This window comes from Berghia stephanieae, chromosome 5 (genome assembly GCF_034508935.2).
Source record: "Berghia stephanieae isolate SIO BIC M18660-M18661 chromosome 5, UCSD_Bste_1.3, whole genome shotgun sequence".
Lineage (NCBI taxonomy): Eukaryota > Metazoa > Mollusca > Gastropoda > Nudibranchia > Aeolidiidae > Berghia > Berghia stephanieae.
The window spans coordinates 43,270,697-43,285,696 of NC_088364.1; the positions used below are offsets into that span (position 1 = coordinate 43,270,697).

Here is a 15,000-nt window from a genome sequence, read left to right on the forward strand (position 1 = left end):
TATCAGTCACCAGTTGGTCATACTTTTTGTAATTACATTTTTACAATACCCATCACTCATTCACGCCTGAGTCGAGTGGGGTAAGTACACAACGTTGGGACCAGAATTATCCACCATCACTGTCACCTATCCAGTCAGTGACTATGATTAACATTGCTTGACTTTTGTGACAAGACGAGACACCAAAGCGCTGAGCCACTGAGCCACAAATGTACGTCTTGAGAAATATTTTAAAAAGGAGAGATTTATTTTCCTCCTTCTATCAGAGATCTAATTGGATTCAAGCCTATCAAATCCCAAGTACACTATGAGATAAAAGTGTATTATAATCCTTTAACGATGCGACAAGACACATTTTTTTTCGATAGAAAATATTTCTTCATCTATCTATCAAGTTATAGCTGCAGAATCAACGGTTTTCACAGAAAGAGCTTTAACAAGCTCAAGAGTTCATTTTAGGCCATTGACCAATAACCATAAAATCTCTCTGGAGAAATATTTATGGTTAAAAGAGAAATAATAATAATAACGATGATAATAATAATAATAATAATAATAATAATAATAATAATAATAATAATAATAATAATAATAATAATAATAATAATAATAACAATAATAATAATAATAATAATAATCAATTATGCCTCTCGGGCTTTATCAAAGCCAGAGTCTCATTGTACATTGCTGTTGTCTTGCTTTCTTGATGTACATAATCGGTAAGATCGGATATCAAAATGGAATTCATTGGACCCCTCCTGAAATTTGGTAAACCCACTTAATTGATAAACCTATTATAATCAAGTTTTTAAAATATCAACATACCTTGACATTTCATCTTGAGGTTCCTAAAAATATAAAATAAAAGAAAATGTTTTAAAATCATAACATTCACAATTTACAATATAAGTAACATTTTAAAAGATCTGTAATCTAACCCTTTGACTTTGTAGTAAAAAAGGACAGAACATCAAATTCCATTTTACATCAATCTTTGAATATACAAACTAACAAAAATCTCTATTCTCTTCAAATCATTACACAATTTATTGTTCATGACACAATGATGAGAAGTTGATTATAATTATTGTGACAAGGGAATATTGAACACAATTAATATTACATACAACCTCCAATAAAATGGACAAGGTACGAAAAAAGGAAGGTTTCTGACTAACTCCCTCTTTAGTCGCCATAAAAATAAATCTGGAAAGACAATTCAAGGGCATAATTTTTCCTTAAGATGTACTCAATTCTATTCAAAATAAAATGTTGGATAGTCATCAGCATAACTGGTCATTGAGAGCTATAGTGCCCATGGGGAAGTAAAAGTAACAATTGCTTGCAAAGATTTGTTTAGAACGCTGATCTTTTGGAAAATACTTTCTCCAGGTTCCAACAGACCCCGCTTGCTAATCATTCCAAGGTGTAAATAGGGGTCAGAAAAAAAAAATTGACAGTGCCCCCATCCCCCTGACTGATATAAATCCCCTTGCTTCTTCTGAGTCCAGTGCTCTACCGCTTAAGATATTAAGACTCTAACAGCTTTCAGAAAATTAGTAATTTATTAAGTTATAAAATAAGAATTATATCTGAAATAAGAATAAAATTGAGATTCATAAAATGTTATTAACAGACTTACTTCTTCCATTAAGTTTTCAAACTGAAAAGAAAAAGCAGAAGACAATTTAAAATGCAAGTTATTTTGGTCGTCGGCTTGTTGGTAATATTATGGACACTTTAAATGCTGAACCCAAACAAATAACTTTAACACGAATACATCACAAATGCCTGTATACTAAACATAACAACTCTTCTGAAATCTATAAAGTACAATCTACAATGATTTAGGTGACATTCATTCCAATATTGCTTCAATTTCACAAATCAATTTTTCTTTAATTACTCAATAATACCATTGTCACAAAAACATTTGCCATCTTTTCTACTTTTAACTTTTATATTTTGTTCTATTATGGAGTGAATTGGATGGTGATCATAAATAATGAAAAAAAAATTTAATTCTTAAATTGCATTCAGGTAGACATAAATAAATATGAAATCTGTGCAAATAAATCGTACAAATAGTCCGAGAATTTTGATTATACCATAAATAATTTTCATGAACTCTATTTACTGTGACAGTTTCACTCTAATCTGGTAGCAGTTTCAGATTCTAATGTACAAATACTACAAGTGATCCACTTTTATTGGACAATAGTGAAAGCTTAGTTAAATTATTATGATTGATGAGAGAAAACGTCAAAACTTCATAGAATTTGAAGATAATAATATATTGATGAAATCCTCAGATATATCGGCTTTTTTCAAAAAACTGCCAAATTCCTGTCCTGTGACGATAATTGGCTCTTTGAAATATTTGATGCATATATTGTTAGCAAATACTTGCTTACACAGTCTCACTACACATTACTAACTTGTATGAAACATAAAAAACAAAAATCGAGAGAGATTCAGGATAGATATGACGTATTGTATTGACGGGGGTAGAGGAAAATACCCTGTCCTTTTTTTTTTTGGATGATGGCTAAAAATCGAATTCTTAACAAAATGGAGTGTCTTGTTGTATACAACTATGAATTCAGCTGATGAAAATGCCATCTTCTAACATCCTCGTAAAAGTTTTTAACAATCAGACTTTTAAAAATTTTATTATATATTACTAAAGTTTGTCCCCAAGGGGGTTACTCATTCCTGTAACGGCAGTGAAAATAAACCAATTAAAATCCTCTAAACAATAGAAGTGCAACTAACAATGTTTTCTCGCCGTAGATGCCCCTTTTCCATCATGGCCGAAACTACAAACACATGGTTTTTTCATCCAGTGTGATTTCCAGATCAAAACCGCTTCAAGAATGGTGAGTAGTGTTCAACATTAGACCATGACCCTCATTCCTGTTACCAGGGCTTGTTATTTAAATTAGAAAATGAATCAAAAATAAAACGTATCAGTATATAGCTTTTTAAAGGCTCTAAATAATAGTCATACTTTAATGTTGGAATAAAGCATATTTTAGGGATAGTATGAACTGAAGCGATGAGAAACTCATCCCTGTTACACTCATTCCTGTTACACCTTGTTTTGTAACAGGAATGAGGGATGTAACAGGAATGAGGAAAACATAACAGGAATGAGTAACAGGAATGAGGAATGTGAACTTTAATAAAATAAAACACACGTTTTATTGTAACTAAGTCCTTTGGAGCATAATGGCCCATAGAATCGGAGCTTATCCCTGTTTCTGTAGCATGAAACAGACATTTAACTTATGAATACGACGTTGGTCTATAGCAAATTACATTCCCCAGCAGTACTGGTACAAGAATATACACCTGGGTGAAGCAAAGTGAATCAACCAGAATTAATTTCATTGATTAAGGAAACAACTCTATGGTTGTGGAGGTTTTCGAACCTGTTACCTCCCAGTCAGGAGTCCTTTTGGTAACCACTCGACCACAGCGCCTCCACATGGTTTATTAATTCATAGCATATTCTTTTGTTTCATAAGGATGTGTTTGGTAAAGTGTTTTGTAAACCACTGAAGTGTTACAGGCCTATTATGTCCATTAAAGTGGTAACATTCATGGTTACAAGGTTACCATTAAAAACAATTTTTAATGTATACATATTCATTTCTTCCATTCCTGAAAGACTATTTTTAGTGCAAAGTTAACTTGCCAATACCAAATGCCCAATGTCCAAACATAGTTTGTTGCCTGTTAGGCTCAGATATATTTTAGATGATTACTATGATTTTAACGGCTCGGTATCGCTTGTACAAATGTGATATTGTATCACATAATAGTCTTCTTTGTTTCTTGACTTTGATTCTTGTTACACCTTGTTTTGTAACAGGAATGAGTGTGGCGAAATGTAACTTGATATTAGTGTTCATTTTCAATGGTCATAGCTTTGTTGTAACGATTGTTTTGTTTTCTTATCACAAAGGCCTAAAAAGTCATGACGTCAGCCGAGAGCAACGACTTTACCGTCAAAAAGACGAGATGGAGATCTTATTCGACGTGCTGTTAATCTTAAAAAAGAACAAGACAAATACCAGAGCGACAAATCGAGTGGAAAGAAAAAGTCTATAAAAGATAAGACACCAAGAGAACAACGCAAACAGAGAAAGAATTGGATAAAAAATTATCACACACACACTACAAACCGGAAACAGCAAAATCTTGATCTGAGTTACACTCCATCCTCACACTCAAAATCTCCACTCCAGTATGTCTCTCGTCAAAGATATCAAGCTACTAAAACAGCCAATGAAACCTTTATGTTGAAAAACCAAAGTCTTGAAGAAGTGAAAAGGCTGTTCTCCTCTCTTTCTCATAAGAAAAAGAAATCCGAAAAGTACAAAAAGCGCTAGGACAGGTCATTAAAAAAACACAAATTTCCGTTGACACGTACCCTGATCAAAAACTAGAAAACTTTTTTTGAAAGATAGCAGAAAAAAAAAACCAGAAATGTGGCAAAAATTCAGTGAAAAGAACATTACAATATCATTTTGCACTCCTATAAGACATCAAACATTTCAGGAACAGAAGGCACATGTACAAATCCAAATGATATCCCCAGATCTCTGTTTTATGGGAAACAGTTATTTTCAGTCAAGGTGAGGGCCGATGGGGATTGTCTGCCTGCCTGTGGTGCAGTGTATGCATTTGGCAAAGACACACAAACAGACGAAATACGAGTAAGATTGATACAAGAGCTGGCTTTACACACGGACCATTATTTGTCAGATTCAAACCTTGCTTTACTCAATGACAACATCCAGACAGTTGTTGATTTTTTGTCACAAGCTTGGACCATTATTATATTCCCGATGTTCACATAAGTGATAAAGATACCCTGGAAGAGATGTTCAAACTGGACGTTATGTCATTAAGTAAACCAAAATCATACATGGGTATGTGGCAGCTTCTTGCTCTTTCTAGTGTTTTAAAAATGCCTCTTTTGTCTGTTTATCCAAACATTCCGAACTGCCACGAAAGAGTTATTTTGAATCAATTGATTCAACCTAGAGTTAAGTTAACAAATTATGTTGGTGCTCTTTTATGGGTCTCTCCTAACATAAGCCCCAAATCATTGTATTGGCGCCCTAACCATTTTGTTCCCCTTCTGAGTTTCAATCACTAAGCGTATTGAATTTATAATCCTTTCGAATAAATATGTTGTAATTACTCATTCCTGTAACAGAAAACTCATTCCTGTTACGTCCACTCATTCCTGTTACACAAACTCATTCCTGTTAAGAATGACTTTTTCATTTTTTTTCATGATAAATATGAATACTTGAAAGGAAATATTATTTGTGGTGGTTTAACACTTATATACCTAGACTATGGTAAACAACTTTTATTGTTGTCATTTTCCTTCACATTTTTGGAGATGATGATTGCTCAAATAATATCCTTTGTTTTCAAAAACTGATTTCTGAATGCTTTTGTAAAACAATAAATGTCATTTTGTTGTCAGAATTGGTATCAATGCTCTGTGTTTATTGTTTTCCAATGTTTTATTTCAATAATTAACCAAAAATGTGTTAACTTATGTAATGTGACATATTTTTTTAAGCGTAACAGGAATGAGTCACATGTGGATCGTGATTCACAAATACTTGAATAAGTGACCACTGGAAACTCATTAAGCCCTGTTATTACAATTTTATGTCGCATACATATCACAGAAAACATACACAAAATAATGAGTATGTTGGAAAGACTTGACTTTTTAAAAATTTGAGGACTCGAATTTGGCGTTTTTCTGAAAACGGCCGATATACTATGAGTTCCTGTTTCTTTCAATCTGTATACCATGACTGAGACGTAGGTGGCAGTGTAGTTTGTTATTCAGAATCAAAATTGAGCATTGAAGACCAGTTAAGTGACCGAATGGGCCACGGTAATCCCAAAATATTTGCTCTGACGTTGCTTTCCTTGGGCAAGGCATTTAATTCATATTACTCTGCTAGACTCAAGTGTGAACAAGTACCTCCATATAGGCAGTGATAAATAATATCAAATGGTGAGCACAAAAACAGAAATCCTGGCAACATCACTATTTCCCTTTCAAATCTCTCTCTTTTTCTATTATTCTTTTTCTTTGTTCTAACATCTCTCCCCTACTCAGGTTAGCGTTGTATGAAATCATGTTAATTTCAATTCATTCAACAAATTTCAAAATGAACTACAATTCATTAAAGCTTTGTTTTCATTTTTTTTTTTTCAGAGCATATCATGAAAACTCAAAAAAAAAAAAAAAAAGATATAAAATAAAATGAAGTGGTAAGGAATGGTTAAAAAAAAAAAAAAAAATGGGACGTGGAGGAAGGGGAGGGAAATTGGGGTTTGGGTAATAAATTGTTCACAATAATAACAGTATAAATATAAATAGTACTAATAATTGAAAGAAGAAGAAGAAGAAGAAGAAGAAGAAGAAGAAGAAGAAGAAGAAGAAGAAGAAGAAGAAGAAGAAGAAGAAGAAGAAGAAGAAGAAGAAGAAGAAGAAGAAGAAGAAGAAGAAGAAGAAGAAGAAGAAGAAGAAGAAGAAGAAGAAGTTTGTTTGTTTGTTTTTAAGGGTTTTACGGCGCTTGTAAAACATTTAGGTTATATCAGCGCCAGTAAAAAGGAATACAATGGGATAGTAAAAAGTTCTAGAATTACAATTAAAGCACCCAAGAAAAAGTAAGACGAAGGGGAATTGAGAACAAATAGGGATCAGATGTAGATTCCAAGAGCATACCACCAATGTACTTAGTCTGAAATCACCTACAAGTCTCATCCAGAGACAAGCACAAAATCCAAGAGGAACACACTCAAATGCTTACATTATACATTCAAAATAAAAATAATAATACATAACAGAGAGATGATTTACAAGGAAAAAAATATCATCTCCCAAAACAATAACTGCATTTGACTGTTTCCCTCCCAGCTAGGATTCCGGCCAGTGCCAGGACAAAACCAAGTAATCTCATTCAGAGACAAAGACAGAAAGCATGTTGGATAACAGATATAAGGGGATAGAAGACACAGTATGTACCTCCCTGCCCGCTATGGGAGGTCAGATCCCCACCCAGAAGAAGAAGAAGAAGAAGAAGAAAAAGAAGAAGAAGAAGATGAAGAAGAAGAAGAAGAAGAAGAAGAAGAAGAAGAAGAAGAAGAAGAAGAAGAAGAAGAAGAAGAAGAAGAAGAAGAAGAAGAAGAAGAAGAAGAAGAAGAAGAAGAAGAAGAAGAAGAAGAGGAAGAAGAAGACGAAGAAGAAAAAGAGGAACAAGAAGAAAAAGCGAAATAATAATAATAATAATAATAATAATAATAATAATAATAATAATAATAATAATAATAATAATAATAATAATAATAATAATAATAATAATAATAATAATAATGAGATCAGGGGATTATTCCGGGGAATACAACTTTTAATGTTGTATCAAAGCTCCTATTTTTGTAGCCACGGCTGCTTTATGTGAGTTAAACTGTAATGTATCACATTAATAATGAGGGTTAATTATTAATTGAATTCTGTTTGCTGCATAAAATGTCTCTCACGATAGCCTTTATACATGGTGATAAAAAATATAAAGTGAGTAGATGTGACTCATATATAAGGGAACAACACAAAACAAACAACGTTTCGGCCCTTGGCCTTCGTCAGGAGACAGTAAACAAAAACACAAACAAATATGTCAATTTACAAAATATCACATTTTGTCCAATGTGGAAATAAAGTTAATGTGAGGAAAGGGCGTCGAGTGTTGATGCAAGAAGTGGCGCGAGATAAGGAGAGAGAGAGGGGGGGGGGGGGGGGGTGGGGGAGAGAGAAAGAATGAGAGAGAGAGAGAATGGAGAGGATGTGTATATGTTTGTCTATGTGTGTCCGTGTGCGTATGCCTGTGTATGTGTATATATAGTAAAAGTAACTGCAAAAAGGTCTTAAAAATGGGGATGGGGGTGAGAGGAACGAAGGCCAAGGGCCGAAACGTTGTTTGTTTTGTGTTGTTCCCTTATATATGAGTCACATCTACTCACTTTATATTTTTTATCACCATTTTACTGGCTCATTTAGGCACCTCTAGCTTTAGCCTTTATACAACTTATCAAGATAACAATCTCATAAATTTGTCTGTGGGATAACTATACCAAAATGGAGCCACACAACTCTTTTACAACAGCCTAGTGGAACTGAAATCAGAATTATACAATGCGCCAAGTGATATTGCTTTTAATATAATTCAGAGTTAAGATAGGTTTATGGACACTTTGCTACTGCTCTTTTGGTGAAAACAATAAGGTCTGAGGTTCTGCTAAGTTTACCAGTGAGAAATTAACAATTGGAAACAATGAACTGCCTTTCACTAGAAGTTCTTCATTGTTGAAGCTCACCTTAATTGAGATATATATACAAGGGTGAGTCCAAACGTAATGGGACTCTGCTTATTACTTTAAAACAAATTGAATCAATGCCATGCATTATACCTCAAATTAAAGCTTGGCATTAGCCAAGTAGAATGCTACTTCTCAACATAGTCTCCACCTCTATAAATAGCCACAGTCCACCTTTTTGTAAGGTCATGTACCCCGTCCTAGTTAAACTGAGTTGACTGAACTTTGAGCCAATTTTTCACTACTGCCTTCCTTGGCTTCTTCATCATCTTCAAAGTGATGTCCCCACACCACCTACTTCAGTGGACCAAAAAGATGAAAGTCCGAAATGTCAAGTCTGGTGAATTAATAAGGAGGGTGAGACAGAGTTGTCCATCAAAATGATGCGATTACCTTCCTTTTTCCCAGCACTTGTGTGTGAAATGGCATTTTTCATGAAGAAACAATACTCATTCCATCTCCAAATCCAGTCTAACTCGAGGTAATATTGCTTTCAGTAGCTTCAAGGTCTATTTACACCGTTCAGAGTTGACAGTGGCTCCCTGTGTGGAAGGAAATCAACGAGGATTACACCTCTGTTATCCCAAAACACTGTTGGCATAATTTTCCCAGCTGATTTCTCAGCTTTGAAGTTTTTGGTCTTTGGGGAAGAAGGGTGTCGCCATTCCAATAACTGTCTCTTCGACTCAGGTTCAACACACCTAAAACATTGCCTCTTCAAAATGCCTGAGTTTTATAGATTTTACCAATGCGTTTAAAAATGTTACTCAAGGTTTCTTCTCCGAAAACAAGAAATTCAATGACAGCTTTCTATCGCTGACGGACATCCATGAGGGAAGCCATTTTGAACTGTCATAACTTTTGTCAAAATTTGACAGAAATAGAATTTGTAACTTTTGGTTTAAAGAGTACATGTGTAAGTTCAATTGAGCCAAATATGACGTCACTGAAAAAGAAATGAACTCAATAGGAGATTTGTCCCATTACTTTTTGACTCACCCTCGTATATATATTGTTTTATATTACGCCCTTCTGCCCCTACCTAAGTATTCCATGAAGGAATAAGATAATCAGTTGAACAAATATCTGATATCAACAGCAGTCATTCTTGATTTCTAATGTGAGCAAATTAAGATATTTATATATATATAGATAGATCGAAGTTGGCGTCACGCCAGTCTTTGTTATTGTTTTTTGCCATCCGCGTTTATGAGTAATTCTCACTAAACTGTATTAACCAGACTATAAACATTTAAGGTAACACATTTGTGTGTTGGTCCGTTATACTTCTGGATGGCAATGTTGTGAGCTTCTTAGCCAAAAGCACACTATCTATCTATATATATTAATCTGTCCCCGTGGAATTATGCCATTTTTTGGGCAAAATTATGCCAATATTATGCCAAAAAAAAGGTAAATTATGCGATGAATTATGCCATAAAATCGACATTATGCCATAAATTATACCAAAAATCCGACATTTATGCATGTTCTTGCGTGCTTTTGTAACCCCCAAAACCTAATTTTCACAATAAATATGAATTCTTATAGGTTTAAAAGCTACATTAAGTTGTTTCATTTCATTAAAAACAACTAAAAAGCAAAAATATATACCAGACTACTTGACAATGTAGAAATAAGTAGGAACACTATTTTAAAGAACATTGATTTTAAACCCTTAGCATGCTACATCAACATCTGTGGCAGAGTAGCGTGTTAAGAATGGGTTAATTTAAAAAATGTCACCTAAAATAGTTAACTTTTACATGGTCAAATGATTAGGGAAAAAAAAAAAAACAAACCAAGATACACATGAATGACAATGATAAATAAAAAGAAACAAAATTCCAACAACAATATTTTATTCTTTACTGTAGTAATAATAACAATAGTTGTAATAGTAGTAGTGGTAGAGGTAATGGTAGGAGTAGTAGTGGTCGTAGCAGTGGTATTAGTCGTTGTAGAAGTGGTTGTAGTAGTAATAGTAATAGTAGTAGTATTAGTAGTAGTAGGGTAGTAGTAGTAGTAGTAGTAGTAGTAGTAGTAGTAGTAGTAGTAGTAGTAGTAGTAGTAGTAGTAGTAGTAGTAGTAGTCGTCGTCGTAGTAGTAGTAGAAGTAGTAGTAGTAGTGGTGTAGTGGTTGTAATAGTAGTAATAGTAGTAGTAGTTGTTGTGGTAATGTAGTAGTAGTAGTAGTAGGGGGAGCAGTAGTAGTGCAGCTATGTGGTCTAGTGGTATGACACTCGCTTTCGGATCGGAAGGTCCTGGGTTCGAGCCTCGCACTCGGCGCATAGTTGAGTCCTTGGAAAAGGCTCTTAACTCACATTCTCTCACCGTTCTCAGGTGTAAAATGAGTACCTGGCCGTTAACAGCGTCGTCTTTGTCCGAAAAATTATAATATCGCCTAACAGGCGGCATGTCCCTTCCTACATGTTAAATGTTGCTGTTGACCAGGGACCCCTTGTAAAGCGCTTTGAGCACATTTAGTGGATATTGCGCTAAATAAAAGCTCAATATTTAGTAGTAGTAGTAGTTATTGTTGTAGTGGGAATAGTAGTAGTAGTAGTAGGAGGAGTAGTAGTAGTTGTAGTGAGAATTATTTAGCTTTTTGCTGACAGATGCAGAATTGGATGCGGAAGGCCAAAGAATGCGGCCGCATCGGATGCCGATGCGGCCGCATTTTCCTGGAGGGACAGATTAATAAACTGACTGGAATTTAATCCTTTAAAATATGTCTAATCATCTAAAAGTGAAGAGAGGAGAAAATTGCACTTAAGTCTGTGAAATATATTTTGACATCAAATATATACAAAATATATATATATATATATATATATATATATATATATATATATATATATATATATATATATATATATATATATATATATATATATATATATATATATATATATGAGCCAAGGTCAAAAGGTGCCCGCCTGATACCAGTGTTAAGAAAATTTGATTTTTACTTAATTATGGGCTATTTTCATTGGGTTAATGCTTGTAATCAATTGATAATATGAAAAAGAGATAAAATGAGATAGCTCAACATACTCTGTTCAACAGAATATGAAATAAACAGCTTGAAAGTGAAATTTGAATGCTGTTTGGCATGTGCTTAAAACGAGGTCAACGCATCACCTTTTTAGAAATCATGTAGAAATTAAATGTGATGTTTTAGCTCACGTGATTGAAATTTGACTAATAGTATAAAGTCAAAATTTACTTTTAAACGCAATTGCAGAATATTACATATCTGATTAAGTTTCATATAGAGTTCTTAAAAAGTTGGTGTTGCTTGGGACCTTTGGTGTCATCAAACACAGCACAATACTCGACACGAAACTTTAAAGCCTATGTTTAATGTTTATAAAATGTTTTATTATGAGAAAAAAGCATAGATTTACTATCTGAACTCACATCTTGGAGTAAATGTATACCGTTTTGCCGATATTGAGATTTATTGGTTTTGGTGTCATTTGTCACAAGCAACACGGCATGCGTGAACACGTGGAAGTTTGTTTCGTTAAATGGCGATTCGCAATTTTGATCCACCCTTCTTACCAGTCTTTGAAGTGCAGCACTTTCATTTGCCTTTCCAGCGTGGCTCCAGGCAGAAAAAGTAAGTTGAACTTTGGTGTCATCGCTATTTTACATTGTCACAAGCAACACTTGATATTGGATTTTACAAAGTGCCACCAAAAAATTATGTTTTCAGCTGTTATTCTATTTACAAATATGATATTATGACATCTCACATAAGACTGTGATTTTGACACAATTAATTATTTCCTTGTAATTCTAATTTTTTATGTTTCAGGGTTTTATAAATCAAGAAAAAGACAAAACTCAAGCTTTTGACGAATCCAGATAAAAGAACGGTTGTCCAGAAAGTTGATTTTATTTACCATTAACACACTAAATTACTACAAACTAGCAGATTTGAGCAGTAGGGTGGATGTTACCGTATGGTTACATGAATTCATTACCATGGCTGATATTTATCTCGTGTTTGTGTGACTTCTGGTACTTTTTGTGACCATTGGTGTCATGGGTTAAAATGTCACAGGTGACACTTAAGTTTGAAGTTTCTAATGTATTTCTGTTCTCATGTTCTTCAAAGCTTGAAATATCATTGAATTACATTTTAACAGGCTATATTACATGTGTTCAGTTGCTATTCTTGATTTATTGAGGCAAAATTGCGTTCTAGTGCCGATTTTGACCAAAGTAATAGCAACAATGGTATTACTAATTTCTAAGTATATTTCCAATTTGAAAGGATTTGGTTTCTTAAAATATTATTGAATTTCATTTTAAAGTAGGTTATTATGCTTATTTGACTGAAAATAATGATATAGTATAAACGAAAGTGTGATTTGGTGTTGCTTGTGACATTAGTAATGGTGTCACCGGTCTTATGTCACAAGCCACATTCAGATGCTCTAATTTCCATGTATATTTTGAAGTCTTTGGTTTCTGAAATATTATTAATTTCCATATTTAACTGTGGCTATTACACTGGTTTGACTGAAATTAATAATATATTGTCGAAATTGCAATTTGGTATTGCTTGTGACATAAGTAATGGTGTCATCGGTCTAATGTCACAAGTGACACAATGTCGCTAAATAAGATATGCATTGCTCACATTATTTCCCAATATTTTATTCCAAAAGTTTCTGAACATTGCTGGTAATAAACATATGCAATATTGTTGTTGTTGTTAATGTATAAACATTTTAATGAAATAATATATTTGCATTCTATGTTGCTTGTGACCGATGACACCAAAAAGCAACATTTTCTCCAACAGTTGGTAATATTATTGTACTATGATTGTTGTTGATTGTGTCTTTTTGTTTATAACTTACTAAATAAAGTTTGATACTCAACAAAAATCATTTGGTTATTGAGTTTTTTGTCTCATTTTGGTGTCACCGGTCACAGGTGACCCCAGCAACCTATAGGTATTGTTGACGATATTAAGCTGCGTTAGACCTTAAAGTTATCTAAAGGGCCTTTGATTCATGAAGTACAGGGTTTTTGCTACACATATAGAAACATGAATGGACTATTATGTCACTTTTATTTTGAGAAAAAAAATTGGCACCTTTTGACCTTGATATATATATGTGTGTGTGTATGTGCGTGTGTTTTAATATTAACAGTTTAAAGAAAATATATGTCACAGAATTAATTAAGTGCAATTTTCTCCTCTCTTCACTTCTAGATGATTAGACATATTTTAAAGGATTAAATTCCAGTCAGTTTATTAATATGGGAGGATCAAACGTTGGGTGGGAATATTAATTTTAATGTTACCACTACATACACCGTCACCATCTTCAATGTAATAATTCTGTAAAATATAACACCATGCAAAACATTACAAAATAGTAAAGCATAGACTAACTGAAGGTAAATTGAAATGGCAGTCAAAACTACTAATTATAGAAGTATATTTACGGGCAAAGGGTGTGCAATGACTTTCGACGACATGGTCCTTTTTATGTGAGTATAAAATATCATGTAAAGCATTCAACCATTTGAAAAATTTGAATCTTGAGGATTTTCCGACTCTCCATCCATTTATTCAGTTTGGTCTAAAGGACAGCAAATGATAAACTTGAAATGAGATTGTTGTTTGTGATACAACAATACTGAATAACTCTTCTCTCTCTCTCTCTCTCTCTCTCTCTCTCTCTCTCTCTCTCTCTCTCTCTCTCTCTCTCTCTCTCTCTCTCTCTCTCTCTCTCTCTTTCTCTCTGTGTGTGTATGTATATATACAGTGTATGTATATAGCTGCAAATCTTTATTTTAAAAAAGAGATTTCTCAAGCCAAAACCTTACCTCGATCGAAAAGTTCTGTTCATCGTTATACTTGGATCGGAGATACCGTTTCCTGATGAGAATATAAGATTATTGATAAAGAAATGGAGACATTATCAATACGTTGAGTAAATTTCTCTCTGATGTGGTTATTTACTTTCATTGTTGAATTTCAATTTAAATATAATCTTGTTTCTTATTTTTTTTTTTTTTTTTTGTTCCCAGTGACAGTACAGTGATAAAAACAGAAAGTGTTAGTTCATAATCGTTGTAGAGATCAAGCCTAGCGATATTTCACCTCCTACTAATTCGATCCTGAAGTAATTTTAATTCAAAATCATCGCATCATTATTATTCTACCATAATGACAACAAAAAAAAGTCTTATTATTAACTTATTCTTTCAATTTCAAAACAGAATTGGTTGGATTGGACTGATGATAATGGAAAGGATAGAAAATCCGATCTAAAGTTAACTCCTTTGATGTCAAAACGTGTAATTTAATATATATGGTCATTCTAAACTTGTGCAACATTTAATTGATTTGAAATTTAAGAATTTATACTTTTAAAATATACGTAAGTTGTAAAGAAAGGGTGAGTAAGAGTAAGAAGAGTCAGAATTAGAAACAATTGTGATAGTGATAGTGATAGAGATCGATATTCACAAAATAAGATAAAAATGAGATGCGAGCCCCCTTGCAGATGGGAAATTCAAAAAGCTTTACCATTATGAGTGCTAGATA

The 15,000-nt window shown here is 33.4% G+C and overlaps 1 protein-coding gene across 2 annotated transcripts in view; it reads right to left on the reverse strand.

Moving 5' to 3' along the window:
• LOC144972967 (AP-1 complex-associated regulatory protein-like) overlaps positions 1 to 15,000 on the reverse strand; it is a 31,755-nt gene that overhangs the window by 16,339 nt on the left and 416 nt on the right. The window contains exons 2-5 of one of the 2 annotated variants that reach the window (XM_078914825.1): positions 14,277 to 14,328; positions 13,759 to 13,785; positions 1,643 to 1,663; positions 826 to 848 (exon numbers count right to left, since the gene is read on the reverse strand). In XM_078914825.1, the coding sequence (XP_078770951.1) occupies positions 826 to 848; positions 1,643 to 1,663; positions 13,759 to 13,785; positions 14,277 to 14,328 (123 nt within the window). The remainder of the gene's footprint in view (positions 1 to 825; positions 849 to 1,642; positions 1,664 to 13,758; positions 13,786 to 14,276; positions 14,329 to 15,000) is intronic. The other variant, XM_078914826.1, reaches the window with a different exon arrangement.